This window comes from Rhinolophus hipposideros, assembly GCF_964194185.1.
Source record: "Rhinolophus hipposideros genome assembly, chromosome: 11".
NCBI classification, from domain to species: Eukaryota; Metazoa; Chordata; class Mammalia; order Chiroptera; family Rhinolophidae; genus Rhinolophus; species Rhinolophus hipposideros.
Window position 1 is genome coordinate 13579231 of NC_138057.1, and position 19988 is coordinate 13599218.

The 19988-nt window shown below is 44.6% G+C and overlaps 1 protein-coding gene across 3 annotated transcripts in view; it reads left to right on the forward strand.

Moving 5' to 3' along the window:
• Positions 1–19988, forward strand: part of MOB3B (MOB kinase activator 3B) — a 179330-nt gene that overhangs the window by 142366 nt on the left and 16976 nt on the right. For all 3 annotated transcript variants that reach the window (XM_081065239.1, XM_081065240.1, XM_081065241.1), the window contains one exon: positions 3553–3755. In XM_081065239.1, coding sequence (XP_080921365.1) covers positions 3553–3755 — 203 coding nt within the window. The remainder of the gene's footprint in view (positions 1–3552; positions 3756–19988) is intronic.

The window sequence follows — 19988 nt, forward strand, 5'->3', positions numbered from 1 at the left end:
ACTCTTCTGTGGCTATTCAATGGACATTGGATGCTTCTTAGTGGCACCATAAAGACAAAAACCCCTCATGTCAATCAGTTTTCATGATCTGGCTGCCCTGGATCCTGTCAGGAAAGGGAGTGGGTCCGCAGGGCTGACTCTTGTCCTGTCTTGCTGCCGTGAGGCCAGTGACACAGGGTGAGAGTTCCGGAGTCTGCCAAAAGGGGAAGGGGGAACATCCAGTTCTCTGCATCTAGAGGGGTAATCTCTTCAACTTCCCACCTTCTGAAAAAAGTGTATTGAAAACACATATGCACACGCATACATGTACACATGCCTACACACAAAACCGAACACCCGGAAAGCAGAAGAGAAGGGAAGAAGAGGGTTAAGATAGTACACAAGCTATGTAGTTGGCCCCTACACCATCGATAATATTGAATGTGTTTCCCAAATGTCATGTAGCTTTCTGATTCTTAATCCCATCCTCTGTGTGCTGGGATTTTACCTCTGGCTTAGCAGAGAATGCTGGACTCCCTCAGACTGCCAGTTTAGGAGTTCTCAGCTTCCAGAACTGGCCTGGGGTGACTGGGGTGCATGCTGAGCAGGTCCCAACTTGAACCATTTTCAATGTTCACTTTTGAAGAATGAACTACATATGAGGGAGGGAATGGTGGAAAATCAGACCCAACTTAGCAGCCAGAGTCAAGAGATTCTGAGCCCAAGGTCCTATCTGTTCGAGGAGGGAAATAACAAAAGCACAGCCTAGTACCAAACTTCCCACTAAGTGCCAGGCACAGTACAGATACTATTATAATAACACTTTAGAGTAAATGTTTTTCTCGATTTTATAATGAAGCAGAGTGACGAAGTAGTTTGCCTAGACCACTAGTGGCTAGGATTTTACACTAGGTCTTCCAGACTCCAAAACCAGCTCCTCTCATCTACTCTAAATAGAATTCCCAGCTCTAACCCAAAGGGGAGAGGCAAGAGCAAACCAAGGTCATGGTCAAAGCAAGGCCAAAGACCAGGTATGGAAAGGAGGACAGAGCCAAGAGCTCCAAGCGGATTTGAGGTAGGGATGCTAGTCTGTTTCCTCATCTGTGAGATGGAAACAATAATAGTGTCTGTCTTCAAGGGTTGTTTAAGGACTCAGTCAGCTAATCTATGTAAAGCGCTTGGCACAGCCCCCAGAACATACTAAGTGCTCAGTAAATGTTAGCTTTTATTTTTAGCCCCAGGCCCATGGTCATAAGGCATGGACAGAGAAAACACATTTCTCCTTAAAGGCAGCAGGGTATTAGCTGACTTCTATCACCTCAGATCTGTGGCTCTTCAGGGTGTGGACTTTTTTCAATCTTCTCTCCCTTTTCTCTTTTTTAAATTATATTTCTGTGTCACTGAAGAGTAACCTTTAGATGCCTCACTGTGCTTAGCTATCGAGCTGGGCCTCTATCCTTGGCAGAGAGAGTCGCACTCCAAACACAAGCACATCTTTTGGACTTTACAGTCAGGCTGACTCGGTCCAAATCCCAGCCCTGCCACTGTTTAGCTAAGTGGCCCGGAGCAAGTGAATCCTTGCTTCAGAGCCTCAGTGCTTTGCCTCTGTGAAATAGAAATACGAAAGCCTACTTCACAGACAGGTAACATATGTCAAGCCGCTGGCACTTACGGGAATCCCCTTCTGACGGGAACACACTTGTCTGAGAGGGGATTCCGTCACCTCTGGGACTCGAGCTTCTAAGACTCCAGACCATCTTCCAGCCTGGCAGCAGGGGTTTTCACTGCCCCTCCACCCCCTTCAGCAGAGGAAACAGCCCATAAGCTCTTTGAAGGGCTGCCCTCCACCTTCTCCCAGCTTTACCTTCCCCCTCCCCCTAAATCCCAGCATCTGTTGCCCAGACAGTCAGCTGCCAAGCTACGCCCGAGTCTCTTTTCTCCCTGGGTTCATTTGATATGTAGCCACTTTGTTTTTAAAGAAAAGCTGGTATCATTGCCGGGCGCTGGGGAGGCAGGTCCTGCCTCTGCCAACTGCCAGCCATGTACCGTCTCTCTCATCTGGCCCTGGGACTCCCAGGTGTTCCCATTACAGTGTCTCTTACCACACAGCTGCCACTGGGACCTTGTGGAGGCACAGACAGCAAAACTCCAGACTTTCTGGGACCAGCGGCTTGCCCTGAACATGGGTCTACAATTCTGTTGAAAGGCCGGTGGTCATGTCTACCTTTCTTGATAAGGGTGGTTATTTTCCTTATAAAATCAACTAGATGCTCCAGACCTTACCTTGCAGAGAGAAGGGGGTCATACCGATTTAGTGAGCTCTTACTTTGTTTTAAGCACTATAGGACGATTTTGCTCATGTTCACACTCTCCTAGCCATGCAAGGAAGACCTTATCATGACACCTCTTTTATAGACGAGAAACCAAAATGCACAGGTACCACTTCTAACTCCTCACAACCATTGGTATTTTTTGTCTGGAAAAACGGAAACCCAGAGAAGTTAAATAATTTGCCCATGGTCATACAACCAGAAAAGGAGCAGAGTCGGAATTTAAAGTCTGTTTAATTTAGAAATCCATAACAACATGTCACCACTTAAGGACAGTGTAAATAACAAGAGCTGAAGCAGTGTCTGAGAGGGAGAAAGGAAGGAGGCTTGTGATGCTGTTATTTGCTGCTCGACCAAACTGGGAGTAGCGGTGGTCAGATGGGAAATCTGGGTGCTTCGTTGACCACTCACCCTGCCCCAGCTCTTATCTTCCTCCACTTGGCATGGTAATGAGCCTCATGTGAACCGTCCATGGCATTTGTTGCCCTTATCTGTCTCAGTGTATCTCAGGAGAAATTTGGATCAGAATTTGCACACTGGTAACCTGCAGGCTGAATGTAACCTAGAAAAATGTTTCATTTTGACCCGTGGTATTTTTGAAAACTTCAGATTAATTGCTAACGTTTAAAGAAATGCAGCAAATTCACAGAACTCCAGATTTGTAAATTATCTCGAAACATTGAAAGTTCTCACAGCCCTCGGTCTCCATTTCCTTATGGCCACCGTTGGCAGGCATTGTGCAGCAGCTGCTGCCTTCGACCAGAAGGGACATTTCAACTTGTCACAGTCCCCAACACTCCCCGTTACTCTGGGACAGCGGGTGCCAGTCTCCCTGCTCTCTTCCTACCAGTTTTCTTAGATGAGAAGTAGGAAGAGAGTGAACTTTCTTGTCCTCTATAAAGTGGGGAACAAATTAACAGGCAAGAAGGCAAAGAGCATGTTTCTATGTAAACATAAATATTTCTGCATGTCTATCAGCACCAAAAAATACATAACCAAAGAAGCAAACCTGGCCCTCCTCCCTCATTTTTGGGATCTCTTCCTGGTTGTTGTTGGCATTTGAATGTCACAGTGTTTGAGCCGCTTTTCCAGGCAGTGGCAGACGCAGCTGCCCATCGCAAGCTCAGCATCCAAGGCTGGCCTGGGAGCCCAGCACCAGCGCCAGCCTCCTGCATGTGCCCTGGAGCCTGCCGAAGCTTTCTCATCACGGTTTTGTTCTCTCTGTTTCCTGTGGCTTCTCCAGGTGTGCCCTTCCCGAAGAACTTCCTTCAGATTTGCAAGAAGATCCTGTGCCGCCTGTTCCGGGTCTTCGTCCATGTGTACATTCACCATTTTGACCGGGTGATCGTGATGGGTGCAGAGGCCCACGTCAACACCTGCTACAAACACTTCTATTACTTTGTCACAGAGATGAACCTCATAGACCGCAAGGAGCTGGAGCCCTTGGTAAGTGTCACCGTGCGGTGATGGCACCCAGGTCATCCCGAGGAGCTCATCAGCCATTTGTCACAGCACACTTTGAGGCCCATGCATAAATGCTCACTAATGGCTAGTTGTTAGCCAAAGGATTGCAGAATCAGACAGGCTTTAGAGGTCACTTAAAGATTAGGAGATGCCAAGATGTCCTCAGCTACCAAATGAGAGTCTTACATTTCTCTCCAAGAGTTGGCAAGATGTAATGGGGTTGTAATGGTTTGGCCAAAGGGATTCGCTTTAATTCTCAGCACCCAAACCAGTCACCTACTTATTTAATCCTTTAAATGGGCATCTTTGATCTCTTCTGTCATCTCTTACACTGTTAACGGAAATATGATCAGAAACATTTCTTCAGTCAGTAAATAAATATTTAGCACCTACTCTGTGACAGCTGCTAGGCAGGCAAGGGCAAATACAACTGCTTTTGAGTAGGTTTTCCTCCAGAGGTAAAGACAGAAGTAAGCCTTGCTCTGCATACTCAATCTCCTGTGACACCATTTTAATAGAATATATTAGAATCCAGAACATTTGATATAAGACTTTACTATTGTCGTTTAGGTGAATAGGGACCACATTCATTTTCTTCGTAAGTTATTTTTACAATTGAACTCAATCTCAGCATTAGAAGTCAAAGACCCCAAAAAACCCCATCATCTTTTGTCACATGTGGTATCTTAATGAGATGCCCCATCACAGTTATTTCTAATTAGATCTATTGAGTACTTTCTTAGCCAAGATAGCACAGTGCTTTATAGTAAAATCATGCTTTTTTTCTTGAAACAGTTCAAGTGGCAGTTTTGCTGCATGTGACTGACAGAGCAACTAAATTTCATTCGAGTCCATCTGAATAATGTCCAGAATGCAGGGGCCAGGCTGTCATCTTTTGCTACCCTATCTTTCTGTCTCTTTATGTACATGTTTTTCAAATACAGGTTTTATTATTATTTGTGTATGGTGAGGCCAACAGATCAGGAGATGATTGCCATGGAAAAGATACTTTGTAATACAGATCCCAAGAAAAGGGGTACACCATGTCACGGGGCCACACAGGGAAGCAGCCGGGTTGGTCAGAGGCAGAGGGAGCAGGGACAATGTGGACAAGAGCCTTTATTGTGGTTTCCCTGGGAAGGAATGGGCGAAGCAGGCAAGCAGGTTTAAGATTGACTAATTTGAATAACTTCAGTGGGCTCTGGGGCCGAGGTGTTGCCCAGGTTGTCTGGTATCTGGCCGTGGGGTGAGTAGGGCAGAGGAATGGTGGCCCCAACTGTGAGAGCCAATAGAGGAGATGGTTGGTGACTAAACAGCTTGCGAGTAAGTTGTTTGTTATCTCTAGAAATTGACTAGCCCTGGAAGAGCATCCCTCCAGAGTCAGCAAGGCCTCAGAGATTAAAGAACCAAAATACAAAAAAATAAAAGACATGTTTAATATAGTTCAGGACCTATGTCTGGCAAAATGTTGGTGAATTTTGTGTATCACCTTTAGCGTTTCTGATCTTGAAATCTGTTCTTGTGCTATGAGAGTACATGGCAAAAAAATTCTTCTTTGCACCACTCAAGAGTTCTGGAATAAAGCAAGACTTTCTGGGTACCACTGGGATATATCATTGCCTAGAGAAGTGCTGATTTTCTTCATTTTCTTTCACGACAGCTTTCTGAAAGCTTTTGGGGACAGAAACTAAATTGTCTCTGAGTTTGGTTGGACAGCTAGGGTGGAAAGAAACTGAAATGCTGCACCCCATGATTGAGTGTTGCTAGTTTGTCCTGTATATAAAGGCTGTTGTGGGGAAACAGCCACTTGAAGAAAAGGTTGTGCAAACACCTCAAGAGAGTTAAAATACTAGAAAGAGTGATAAAGCGGATTTCAGAAAATATCAAGGACAAAGGGAAGAGTGGCTAGGGGCCATGTAAATGAAGAAAGGAAAGACACCACTGTGATCTCATAGAGCACATGGTTCTGCTTCTGGGAGGTTAGTTCCGGTCTCTTCCATTGACATGTTCAGGTGGAAGGGAACCACACACCTTCCCCAAAGGTCGACCAGAAGGAAGAGGCTCGCCTAAGCACGCATAGTTTTGGTTTCCCTGACCTAAAGGAGCAGAAACATCAGATGGAGAGATCTGGAAGTCAGTTTCTTCTTAACATACAAAAACATAAAGGCCATTGTAGGACTAAGCTGGGTGTAAGTCAGCAAGCAGAGAAAGCCTTTCTTTGTCATAAGACAACTGTTATTTTCTGAAGAAGGGCCATGGACATTCTAACACCTGGCAGTGCCAGGAGCTGACTGGAGTTTCAGAGTCACAGGCAGGACCCCCCAAAACCCTGTGTTCCAGATAAGAGCCTCTTTGGGAAAAGACTACAATTGGAATTACTAACAGTAGAAATGAGCAAGAAGGGTATCCGTTGTTTTTGTTTTTTGTTTTTCAGAAGCTTGTATTTCTTTAAGTCTTGCTTGAAACAGTCTCCTTCGTACCTTAATGCTTTGTTAATTATCATGACAGGAAGATTAGTTTTAGTGCTGTTTACATATTAATAACAAGCATTAGTAATGCTTAATTTCTGAAATTATATATTGATTTTACACAAATCAAAACCTATCAAGTAACAGAAAAAGACACAGAACGTTTCTGAGGACAATAATCGTATGATGTCAGGCTCTGGATATTTAGTCCAGTGTCCACTAAGAAAGCTGTACCTGTGGATTGTTATGACTAAAATGAACACTTTCAGTAGATGATAGTGCTAGAATACCTAACTTCTAAGTGTGCTGTTGCAATGCACATACTAAAATCAGTCATAGCATATCAAATCAGCACATTTTCATTTGTTTTGTACATATTAAGTACCCTATGTACATATGCAAAGCAAGCTCTAAGTGCATAAGAAAGATATGCTTTTGAGAATTTACAAATGCACACTAAAAAAATGTAAAATAATAACTGCTGTTCATCTTCAGCCCTTGAACGATGATAAAGGAGTCAGGCATTTGGCTTCACATTCTAGTTGTACATTCTTTAGACTCTAATACAGAAAGGGGTCAGAGGGCAGCATTTGTCCGGCCAGTTTCCCTTAGAACCTCAGCATTCCCAGAGTTCCCACACCTCCAGTGGGACATTCCTGGTGTCATGCCTTGGGATTCCACAGTGTAGAATCAGAGACCCCACCTCATGTTTTCCTCCGCCATGCTTGCACGCTCCTCTGCCCCCAGAGCCCACCCTGCTGCTTTTGTGTCGTGTTGACTGAGTGTCCAACACACTGGTTGTGTTGAGGGTCCAGCCCCCAGCAAGGGGAGAGATTGGGTCTCAGACAGTGCTGGAGACAAGACTCAGCTCTCTGGGTTCAAACTCTGGTCCCTTCCTTTAATAACCTGCCATCTTGAACAAGACAGTTGTCTGTCCAAAGCCTCATTTACCTCATTCATAGACTGGGTATACAAAAATAGAATTTCTGTAGAAATTAAATAGGTTCATCATATGGTAAGTGCTTAAGAAATGTTAGTTGTTAAGTCAGATACGAATGTAAAGCAGTTGGCATATAATAAGTAAGCAGAGGTACCCTAACGCTCCCTTCCCTAGGTCCCCGGCCTTTTGCCATCTTGGCAATCCCCCAGGTAGCCTTGCAGCAGGTCTAGCTCACTGTTTCAGTGTCTCACTCTCGGAGGGCTGGGAGCGTACAAGACACGAGCTTGCGTTGCCCGTGTTGCCTAATACATAATAAATGCCGGCTGTATTTTTGAATTGAGAAGAGTGCTTTGTGGATGACGCACCTCCATTCAAAGGGATGGCATACCAAATGTTCCTTCCTTGGCACCTCCCTCGCCTCAGAACACACCTAGAGACCCCCATTTATCCATTGTTGGAAGCAATGCTTCATCCTATTGGATTAGCAATGCAGATTAAAAGCAAAATAAGGTGCAGAGCAGTGAAGAGATGCAGCATCAGTCTTAGGCCTGACAGAGAAAGATGGGACCCCAACTGTCAGTCAGTTCTCGGTTCCAGATTCCAACTAGATAACTTGGGGATGTTAAATGCTCTCACACTGCCTGTATGCCCTGGTGTGCCAGGCACAAGGTGACCAACACTCCCAAGAGTTAGCACTAAACATCTCATGTCCTTGGGAAACTCTCAGCCCCTGTCAAACTGGGATGGTTGATCACCCTATCAGGCCTGTGAGTGGGAATACAATTTGGAATTGAGAAGCTGGGAAGAGGTCACCTTGGCCAGCGCACTGAGGCCAGCACAGCCATCCGCCCACAGGGCTTGCCTCCTCACCCCCATTGGGACCTGCCTGTCAGCAGCAGCCTGGGAACCCAGGGAAACACATGGCCTTTCATTGGTGTCCAACAGGGAGGGAGGCTGGAGGACTGACACACAGATTGACAAAGGATCCATTTCTCATGTAAATCAACAGCTGAAGATAACTTGAACTCAAGCAAGTTCACAGTTGGAGGAAAGGAGTCCAAATGATGATGGTAATTCGAAAATCGGCCAGGCCCTGATTGAATAAGCAGGCTGCTGTCAGCCCTTGGCAGCCCTATGAGTCAGCTGACGGAAATGAGCCAATCAGAATTATCATTAGCAAGCACAAGCAACCAGCAGTGCTTTGTTGGCCTTTCACTAAAAGCAAAAGCAGACTCAGAGAGGGCTGTTAGCAGTGCGGTAGCTAGGAAAAGATGACATACCGTGTTTCCCTGAAAATAAGACCTAACCGGACCATCAGCTCTAATGCATCTTTTGGAGCAAAAATTAATATAGTATTATGTAAAACCCAGTCTTATATAAGACCGGTCTTATAGTAAAATAAGGCTGGATCTTATATTAATTTTTGCTCCAACAGCGCATTAGAGCTGATGGTCCAGCTAGCTCTTATTTTTGGGGAAACACGGTGTCGTGCAGGGTGTCATGTGAGGTCTCAGGTCCCGCTCCCCACATACGAACGCAGGACATGGTAAGGCCAAAAAGGAACACCCATGGAGCCATCAATAGGGGACTCATACCACTATGGTCTCGCTGGTGGCTGGGTTGGAGACACAGGCAGCAGGAGCCACACTATCTGCAACCCGCTGTCCACTTCTCTCTGCCAACCAACCTCATTTGCTAGCTGTAATCTGCCATGCTAACTGCAATTCGCACTTGCAGTCTCAGCCACCATCTTCTTGCTAGCCCCCATTTGCTGCTGTCATAGCCACAGCAGTTATATTAGTGGCCAGTGGCTCACTGGTTACAGCTGATGGCCAACTAGCCACAGCTGATGGCCATCCAATCACAGTTGATGGCCATTTACTACCTGAGCCAGCACCTTTCCACGTGAGGCCGAGAACCTGGAAACTGCACTCCTGGCTCTGTCCCCACACACAGTAGTGCCATTTGCAACAATATGGATGGATCGTGAGATTATTATGCTAAGCAAAATAAGTCAGGCAGAAAAAGTCAAGAAGCATATGATTTCACTGATATGTGGGATATAAAACTGAAAGCAACAAAAGAACAACACAAATAAAGAAACAAAAACTCAGACACAGACATAGTTTAGTGGTTACCAGAGGGTAAGGAGGGAGGGAAATGGTACATGAGGGTAAATGGGGATCAAATATATGGTGATGAAAGGAGAACTGACTCTGGGTGGTGAATGCACAATGTGATATACAGATGATGTAATACGGAATTGTACACTTGAAACCGATGTAACTTTCCTAAGCATTAGCACCCCAATAAACTTTAATTTTTTTTTTTTTAAAAAAAGAGCTGATTAGGGAAAAGGAGGAGAGAGATTGGAGAGGTGGGGAGGAAAAAAAGGAAGGTGCTTGTTCACCTTCATACACCTGCTGACCTCTGGGTGACCGTGGTCTAGGGCCGTCACCTTCTCTTTTCAGGGCTTCCTCGCCTTATATCTAACAATGAAGGTGATTATACCATCACGTACCTGGTAGAGGTGCTACTGTGAAACCAAATGTCACCACAGGGCTGTTCTGTTAACGTTAGCAGGGCACTTGGGCATAGGAGCGCTTTCAGTCACGGTTTCTCAATAGGGGTTCTCACACCAGCTGTATCCAAATCCCCTGGAAGTGGTATTTTAAAATGTGCACAGATATGGACCTCGCCACAGACATGCTGAAATCAGAATTATTGTGGTGAGTGCCCTCCGTCTGCCTCTCCAACTTGAACGTGCCCATGACTCACCTGTGCGTCTTGCCCACCGTGTGGGTTCTGCTGCGCTGCACCTGGGCCTGGGGTGGGACCCGAGCATGGACATTTTGTTACTAGATGATGTGGATGCCGCTGGCTTCCACACCACATCCCGAGGGGCAAGACTCGAGGTGACACTCATTTGAGAATTACTACTTTTAACATGTCGTCCCCTTTTCTAAAATGTGAGGTTGTGAGCTCAATGAACTAGGGAAATAAAGCAAAGGAGAAAACTCTCAAGTTGTGTTGGCGAAGGCTATCCCTCAAAATGCCAGTCCCGGGTAATGCTCAGTGAAAACAGGCTTCTTTTCCTTGGTCAAATGAGTTTACCATAGGCTGCATCATCTCTGCCCTCAAAGACTCACAATGTACAATCGCAGATGAAGGCCTTGAGAAGTCATCCAGGGAAGAAACTGGTTCGATTTTGTGTAGCCCGCCCAATGTAATAACATTTGGCTCCACTAATCTTGTTTTCTATTGTTATCACTCATTACCATCGCATAAAGATCATGATTTGTGGACATGATCCACAGTTAGAGCAACCCTGTGTATCTCTGGGATGTGTCTCTAGATTTTGAGGCCTCCCTGCCTCCCCCCGCGCCCCAACCACACACCCACTACTGCTGCACAGAATGTGGAAGAGAGAAAACCAAGAGAGGACGATGGGACGGAAGTGAAACTCCTCAGATGGGAAGGCTGCACAGAGAAAAAGAAACCAAGCCCTGTTCATTCTCACTCCTCAGTATGACTCTCCCTCGTATGACACAGTTCTTACCATGTGCAAGGTGCAAGCATTTCCAAGAAATAAACACTGGCTCCATGTCTTGAGTTTCAGATGTTCTGTTAAGTTCTTTACATATATGAGGTGTGACAATTAAGTTCGCAAACTTTTTGCAACAATGTTGCTAACCATTTTTTATTTCAGAGGGATTATTCATTATGAATTTGTACCAGCTGGACAAATAATTAACCAGGTTTACTATTTGGAAGTGCTGAAAAGGCTGCATAAAAAAGTTAGACGACCTGAACTTCTCGCCAACTTTTCATGGTTCTTGCATCACGACAATGCACCAGCTCACACAGCACTGTGTGTGAGGGAGTTTCTAGCCAGTAAACAAATAAGTGTATTGGAACACCCTCCCTACTCACCTGATCTGGCCCCCAATGATAGAGGGAATATTAAAAGGAAGACATTTGATGACATTCTGGACATCAAGGGTAATGTGACGACTGCTCTGATGGCCATTCCAGAAAAAGAGTTCCAAAATTGCTTTGAAGCGTGGACTAGGCACTGGCATTTGGTGCATAGCTTCCCAAGGGGAGCACTTCGAAGGTGACCGTTGTGATATTCAGCAGTGAGGAATGTAACACTTTTTCTAGGATGAGTTTGCGACCTTCATTGTCCGACTTCATATTTCATCTCTTCCTTACTCCTTACTTGTTACTTTTGCTTCAAACAGGTGTGGTGGGCAATTTCTCAATATCCAAACCACGTTCCTCTCCATCCCTCATGACTCTCATTACCGCCAATTGGTCACACCAAAGCTTCCCTTCCTTCTCTACTTTGTAGGCAGTGCCTCTTGACTCATGATTGAGGTTCATGCACCAAATGATTTTAGGCTTTAGCACCAAAACCACTGCTTTAAAAATGGGTACTTCAGGACCAGATGGAAGAAAAACAGTTTGAAAGCCAAAGGTTTGGACAGTCTTGTCTCCTAAAGGCCCAGCACAGCCCATCTAGGTCCAAGCATATTCCGACCTCGTGTTCCCCTAAGAGGTGGCCCAGGTCACATCCACGCTTCCCTTGGAGATGCTTTGATTGGCCTGTAAATGCATGATCAGGTCAGGACTATGAAAAGAAGCAGAGCCTCCACATGAGCCAGAGCTGCTCCCCAAAATAGCCAGCAATGAAGGGCCATTGTGTGGCGTTTGAAAGGAGCTTTTCTTTTGAAACATCATCTGTGCAAAGGCCTCCAAGCTGCTGCTTGTCAGGCGGGTTCCCTGACGTCCAGCCAAATGGGTCAGACATGGACACAGGCATTGAAGAAGAAAGAGCTGCAGCCGCGGACCTGGCAGTTTGGCCTGGAATTTACAATGACGTTTCCACTAATCCATTATCACTTAAGTTGTCTGACCCTGAGCAAGGCATGTAATATCTCAGGGCCTCAGTTTCCCCATCTGTGAAAGAGATCATATCTAGAGTCCCTCCAGCTCGTCTTACAAGATTCTGATCTTTGACATGATGTTTTGCCTGCCTTGTGACCTTTCGTTCAAGGTGACCGTCTCTCTTTGCTTCGAGAGACCTTCGTGAATTAAAGGCCAGCACGCTAGCAGAGGGGGTATACCTGGCACAGAGAGTAATGTATTCGTGGGCCTTTGTCCATGTAGATGATGGAGTGTGTGTGTGTTCAGCATGCCATCAAGCTGGTGGTAGCTCAGGGTAACCCAAATGCCCAGAGATGAGTGGGAGGGAGAGACTGCCAGAGACCATTTTAGGAGCCTTGGCAGACATAGTCTGATGTGTCAATTTGAAAAATAGCAGAGAAATGTGGGATTCTTTTCAATGAACTGATTATGCTCCGTTATTGGGAATGTGGCAAAATCAGCCACATGCCTTTGTCAGTTCTGTTTATTCATCCTTTGCTGATGTCCAGAGAGCTTTTGCTGCTGGTTTCCAGGATGATAGGTAGTTGGTTTTTGGTTTGTGTGTTTGTTTTTTATTGGGTTAGGGTGAGATGTGGTCTGGTTTATCTCAGGGCCTAAAATATGATTAATTAGAGTTGAAGACAATGCCCCTGAGGAAATTGTCAGCACATAATATTAAGTAATAAAACAAGATTCAAAACTATATTGGAAAATCACCCTAATCATATATCTATCTGTTAGTATTATCTGTTATAATCATCTAATCATATAAAGGAAATATGGTAAAAACTGACAAAAGGAAATACGGCTAAAAGTGTCGAGTGGTTCTCTGTTGGTGGAATTATAGGTAATGTTTTTCCCCCCCGTATACCTAGTTGGGCTTTTCAAGTTTTCTGTTACGAACATGTATCACCGAAGCTGCATATGACAAGCAGCTTATATGCCCAGGACCAGGGGCTCCGAGTGTGCTCTCTTCTATCTCGGGCCATGCCCTCTGCTCTCCCTTCAAAGAGCTGGGATGCCCAAAGGGGCAAGCCAGTGATGATGTGACTGTCCTTGGAGCTGGATGTCCACAATCCCTTTGGACTAAACAATTAAGCTCTCCCTGGATATGGGGGGGGGGGGGCTCCTAGAGAGGGGAGGTAAGCATCTTGGTAAATATTGAGGTGATGTTATCTTTATAGCATGTACACAAAGTTAGTTTTGAAGCCCCTATTTTAAGTGGGCAGATCTCAGTGATTTAAAGCACATGATAAGGTATGCAGGTCATCCACATGTCACGTTTCCCACCCTACAGGGACAGGCTTTGCAGGGACAGCCCTGCAAAGGTACCATGATCGTGACCGAAGGTTTTTGGTCGGGGTTTTTCTCATCCAGATTCCTCTACCTCACTGGATCTGAAGAGGAGTTTTTTTGTTTCGTTTTGTTTTTCTAAATTCAAGTTTTAAAAGAGAACAAAAGGGATTTGTTGAAAAGAGATTAATTCATACCATTGAATAATCTATATATAGTTTTATTACACTTAATCATAAGTATATGCACAATAACCACAAATAATTTTTAGCTGAAACTCTAATGTGAATCTAACATTAATTCCAATCCCTTCTTACTAAGATATGAGCAAAAACCAAGACCAGAAATGGCTAAGGAATATGTCTCTGCCTTGGTCTCAATCATATTCTTGTTTTATCAGTTTTCTTCTCAAAGAGGACCCGTCTCTTCTCCTGTCCCCAGAGACCCATGTCCCCTCCTGGTTTATACCATCCCATATCTCTGGACTGGTGATTCCTTTGTATGAGGGTTTTAATACAAAGGAATGGTCTAATTATGGTGACTTCTCAGTGTTTCGCTGCTTGGTTTAAATTTTAAAATACAGAGTCTTATAAAATTATTAATGTATGTCCATAACTCTTATTATTTCTGTTCCAGTTGGGCATTGCATACCTCTGTCTAATTCTTACCTGTCCAATTATCTACTAGTTCTGCACGTGTGCCCATAAGGCAGCCTAAGAATGCCTAGACTTACAAGTCACACTGCCTCTCTCCTTACCTCTGCTGAGTGGGAATGGTGTATCAGCTGCGTCTGATTTTGACTGGAAGTGAGTCATTTCTAGATCATTCAGTAAATATTTATTACTTGCTGACCATGTGCTGCAAGTCAGGTCCCTAGTTTCAAGGAATCCATTGGAACTTTTCCTCCTACCCTGTTGTTACTATGGCATCTTCCAGAGTATTTTTCCCAGAATTGACTAGTTTTAAGGGATGTCAAAAGGTATTATGTGAAAAGGGGTTCCATGGTCAAATATCTATGGAAACAGTGAGTTCATAAAGGTATTCCAGTCTCTTTAATACCCGTCTCTTGAATAGTCTCTTTAATATCAGTCTCTCCAGTCTCTTTAATAGTGGGAGTCATAATTTTAAGGCATAGAACTTGCAGATGTATTTGCTCAGGGAATCCTTTCTCTCCAGAGCATTTTGTGGGTGTAAGTCTTTGAAATACCCTTTGGGAAATAATGACAACACAGTGTTATACAGTCTACCTTCTGTATTATAAAGTCAGTCCTATTCTGGCTATGGGGGGGGGGTCTGTCAAGCATTTACTGTAAAACTACAACATGTCAGATAGTGTGCTGAGTACTGAAATGACAGTCAAATAAGACATATCTCCATTGTTTTAAGAAACTCCCAGTTTTAAAGTATCGTGCCCTTCAACTCACTGCTTGGAGCTGCACTGTCCAATACTAGCCCCTTGTCACTATTTAAATTTAAATTCATTCCAATTAAATAAAAATAAAAACTAATTTCTTAATCTCACTAGCCACACTTCAGGTACCCAGAAGCCACATGAATCTAGTGGCCATTGTATTGGATAGAGCATTGTATTGGATAGAACATTTCCATCACCGTGAACCTTTCTCTTGGACACCACCAAATTAGAGGCTCTATCCTCAAGAGTTACTTCCTAAAATATACCATCAATACCTTCTTCCACCATGAATGGCTGCCAGCTGTGTTCCAAATTGTCCCCATGCTGCCTCAAGACAGCATTGCCATTTAGTTCTGTAAGCTACTACTAGGATGATCTGCTTCTCTTTGCTAGGCCACTTCTCTCCCAGTTTACAGATGAAGAACAGAGAGACTCAGACCATCTGTTCAGTGTTTCTCACTAGGTCTCATGTCAGAATCCCCATTTCAGGGAGGAACTCAAATACCTCCGGCATGCTGTTGGTCTCTGGGGCACTGAATTGTAATTACGCTTACTGTGTCTGGGGTGTTGGAAATTGCTACAGAATGTCAATCACAGTGAAGATTAATTCATCTTTGCGAGCATGTACATGAAAATATGAATAGTCAGCATGGTGTAATGCCCGTATATAAATACGCCTGCCAAATCTTGCTGCTATGTGAGGTCTAAACTAGTTCAAATTTCCCGGCCCGATAAGAGTAGATTCTTTGGCTCCAAAAGCTGTCAAATGAGTATTCACTTGGGACTTGAATGTGGGAAGGTTTTACTTATTGAAATATAACAGTCTATCTTCTCTCACCACCCACCTGTCCCACCACAATAAAAGCGTGAGGGTAAGACTATAGGCAGTCCCTAGCCTAGGGACTTGTGTGGTCACCTATGTGGTCTTCCCATTAAATAATTTTAGACATAAAAGTCAGACATACTAGCCATCAACAAAGCCACTTAAGCCATAATGTTGTACGAGAACCTTGTATTAATCAATATTCATTCCAGGACATTCGTGCTAATAGATTCCTATTACATTGTGAGTCTGAGGGTAACTGGACCAACAAATAAAAAGAAATACATACAGGTAGGTCTGGATGAGGAATGTGAAATTCAGACTCCCCTAAAGGGAACTTCATAGAGTTCCTTAAACGGGCCATGTCCTCTCACTTCCAGGCCATAGCACGTGCCAATCCCTCTGCCTCCATGTTCTCCTAAGTCCTGCTTGTCCTCAAAGCCTCTGATTACTCGTCCCTTCCTCAGAGATGACTTCCCTTCACTCTACACCATGTTAGGTTCCTGTTAGGTGCCTGCTGACTGTTCCCAGAGCTCCCTGACCCCAAAGGGGGCGGCCAAAATGGAAGCCACAATATCTTTAAGGAATAATGTCTGAAATGATAAGCCATCACTTTCTCCATTTTCCATTCATTCAAAGTGAGTCACTAAATCCAGCCCACACTTAAGGGGCGGGGGATTAAGCTCTGTCTCTCTCTTTTTTTAAAATTTTTATTGAGGATTATGAGGGAACAGTGTGTTTTTCCAGGACCCATCAGCTCCAAGTCAAGTTGTTTCAATCTAGTTGTGGAGGGCGCAGCTCACAGTGGCCCATGTGGGGATCGAACCCACAGCCTTGTTATTAAGAGCACTGTGCTCTAACAAACTGAGCTAACTGGACACCCCAAGCTCTGTCTCTAGAAGGGAGGAATATCAAAGAATTTTTGGACATGTTTTTAAACCACCACACAGACAAAAATGTTTTCACCAGTGATCTTTGTCTCTGGCCCCTGCACTTCCTTGCTTGTCACCTCCCGCATTCTACAGCTCAGGTGAGTCAGTCATCTCTCCAAAGTGGTCATTGCTCCAGAAGTCACCTGCCTCAGTGAAAACTCCCATTACCTCAGTGTGGTCACTTCTTCCTCCTGTTCCTAGCCAAACTGCTATGGGAGGCAAACTAGCCAATTGTCTCCACTTTCTCACTTCCCCTTCAATTCACAGTAATCTGCCTTCAGGTCATTCTGGAAACCTGCTCTTTCTGAAGTAGTACCCTATAGCCCTTGGCACTTAGCTTTTGAAACAGAGAAGAAACAATAATATAATTCACTAATAATTCATGTTATGGATATATCCTAAAAACATTGTGCTGAGCAAAAGAAACCAGATACCAGAAGTACATACTTTTTGGTTCCATTTATATCAAATACTAGAGCAGTCGAATTCACAGTCAGAAAGCAGATCAGTGGCTGCCTGGGTCCAAAGGTGGCAGTAGGGGATTGACTGCTGAGGGGTAAGAGGGAACTTTCAGCGGTGACAGAAACTTTCCATTTATTAATTGTGGTGGTTACATGGGAGCATATAGTTGTCAAAACTCATCCAACTGTATATTTGAAGACAAACTATACCTCGATAAACTTTATTTTTAAAATATGCCTGGTAAATGCATCCAACATATTTTACAAACAACTTCAGTAGTCACACGGATATTGTTTTGACAGGTCTTTGTGGAAAACTTGGGTCTTCCTGCTGCTTGGGTGGTGAAGGAGACAAACTGAAAAGTAGCAACTTATCTCTAAGGGCCGATTAGAATATCTTTATTTTTAGTAGGTTATAATAACACCAGTAATTCATGCCACAGAGACAGGTGACTCTCCCTCCCCTCTGGCAATCAGTTATGAATAGTTGTAAATCATTCTGCAGCGCATCACCTGGGGAGATTTCAGAAACTATCTCAGTTCTCAGACCTCATCCCAGACCTCTTAAATCAGAATGTGCAAGGGTGGGGCCCCAGCAAAGTAAAGCTCTTGTGTGACACCATGGGAGAGCCCCAGTGAGGCTGAGGAGGGAGCTTCTCAAACTTGTTCCTATACAAGACCATCCGGAGAGCTTGTGAAGGATGTAAGTACATGGGTTCTACTACTGGAAGTTCTGCTTCAGAAGGTCTGGAGTGGGGCTCATGAATCTGCATTTTTAATAAGCTCTCAGGTACTTCTGATGCAGGTGGCCCTGGCATCATACTTTGAAACTAATATCAGCTCTTCCCAAATTTCTAAGAATTGGAGCTCAACAAGCTGCCTGGATCGAAGAGTGACCCTTTCACCCTGATTTTTTGATGGGATCTGGCCCCACTACTTTTGTTTGTTTAAACCCAAGCTTACTTCTCCCACCCCAACCCTTCCCCTCAATCAACCCTACACCCAGTGTCCTGTCTAGACCTTAATGGTGTCTTCGTCACTCCCTGCTGGCAGCAATCACCACTACACTCTAGAATCCCATCCCCCTAGTGACCTCTTCAGCCTAATGCCTCCCTCACCTGTGTGAGAGCTCCCATCATGCCAGCCTTAGCACTGCTGGGGCCCAGTGCTCCAGGCACTTGGCTGGGATACAGTGACCCACCAGTCTTGGTCTTGGCATGAGCCTTCTTACCAATGCAAAGATGAGGGGTCTTCAGTCTCCCACTGGTAATGAGAGGCCATAGCCAAGATTAGTGGTTCTTAGCAACAGGTTCTGTGAACGTGCTGGGGGAAGTCAGAGCGCAGTTCTGGGACCTCACCTCCTCTCCAACCAGAGCTGCCACGTTTCTTCCATTGATGGCTTCTGTGTAAGATTAAGTTAGAAGAAAAGGTTTCTGCCCCTAAAGTAAGTTCTAAATCCACTGGATTGGGAAGGTTTAGATTTCTCTTCACTTCTGACTCGTTGTGGATCCAGCATGACAGAGATGTCACTGACTTTATTTTTACTGCATTTATTTCTAATAGTGTAACTATTTTAGAACAGAGATTACGGTGGGGATTTGTGTCTGTGTCGTGTTAACGTATTTCAGCGTAGAAGAACTTTAAATGGTCTGTAATAACTAGGTACTTTTTAAATTTTATACGTCCAGCTTCTGAGGATATAATAGGGAGATTTTTTTGAGTAAAACTATGGACTGTCGCTGGACCATGGACTCATTTAATCTACACACAATCCTATGAGATAAATCCTGTTTTTCTCTTCATTTTAGAGAGGAGGAAGATCAGATGAGGAAGTGAAGTAACTTGTCCAATGTCACACAGATCTGTGATAGCAGGAATTGAACACATGCAGTCTGACCCCAAAACCCAGTCTGACTTCAACTCGGCTGAGGAAATTCATCTGAGAAGGAATTTTGCTCAGGGCCACACTAATTCAAATGAGTCCCAATAATCTACAGCTGCCAGATGATCCCCAAGGTTCTGTCCTTCTCCCAACAGCGTCTGGCTGTGAGGCCATGGCCCAATCACATGAGCTGTCTGAGCCCATGGAATGATGTACACTGTTGGATGACTCAGTTGAGTTGACAGTGTGTAAAGGCTCATGCTAAGTGCTGGGGCCACTAAAAAGATATGACCCTTACCTAAGGAAGTTTAATATCTACAGATCAAAAGACCCAAACTCAAAGCCTTACAGAGACCAGGAAGGTAGCAAATGTGAGTTAGCAAGCAGGTGGTGAGAAAGAGGAAGCTGGGAGCAGCCATGATGCAACACCAGCTAATGGTTTCAGTGGGGAAGTGGAGACCTGGGGTTTCTGACATTGCAGGTGAACTCTCCAGAATTTTAAATGCTGGCCATGGATCAGAGCACTTTTTGTATCTGATGTCATTTTATTATTTTAGTTTTAAATCTACGGGGCTAACAAACTCTTTCTAGGAGTGCAGTTTGCTGAGGGGCCATCGTTTCTGTCCTTCTGCCTTATGTAGAGCCAGTGGTGTGCAGGAGAGGGTCTGGCCCATTACAAGCTGGCAACACATCTAGTGTCTGTGCTTAGTGTGATTTGTAGAGTTTTTCCTTATTTTGAAAATCCAGAACATCTAAGCATAGGAAGGGAAACATCGGTGTATGCTGAGTGTGTGTGTGTGTGTGTGTGTGTGTGTGTGTGTGTGTGTGTGTGGAGTGTACAGGGTTTGTATGAAACAGACAAGACAGTGGCCATTTGATAGAGTTGGTGTCAACTTCACCCCATGCTGCTCTGTGCTCATCCCCATGCTGCAGGCACCAGGAGACACGGAGTACATCTGTTCTTTTGTCACTGGTTTCACTCGACACGAGCCGTGTCATCACCAGTTGGCATTTGGATTGTTGACCCTGTCGCTGCCAGGCCTGGGCCATAAGCGGCTGTTGTTATCGTGTAT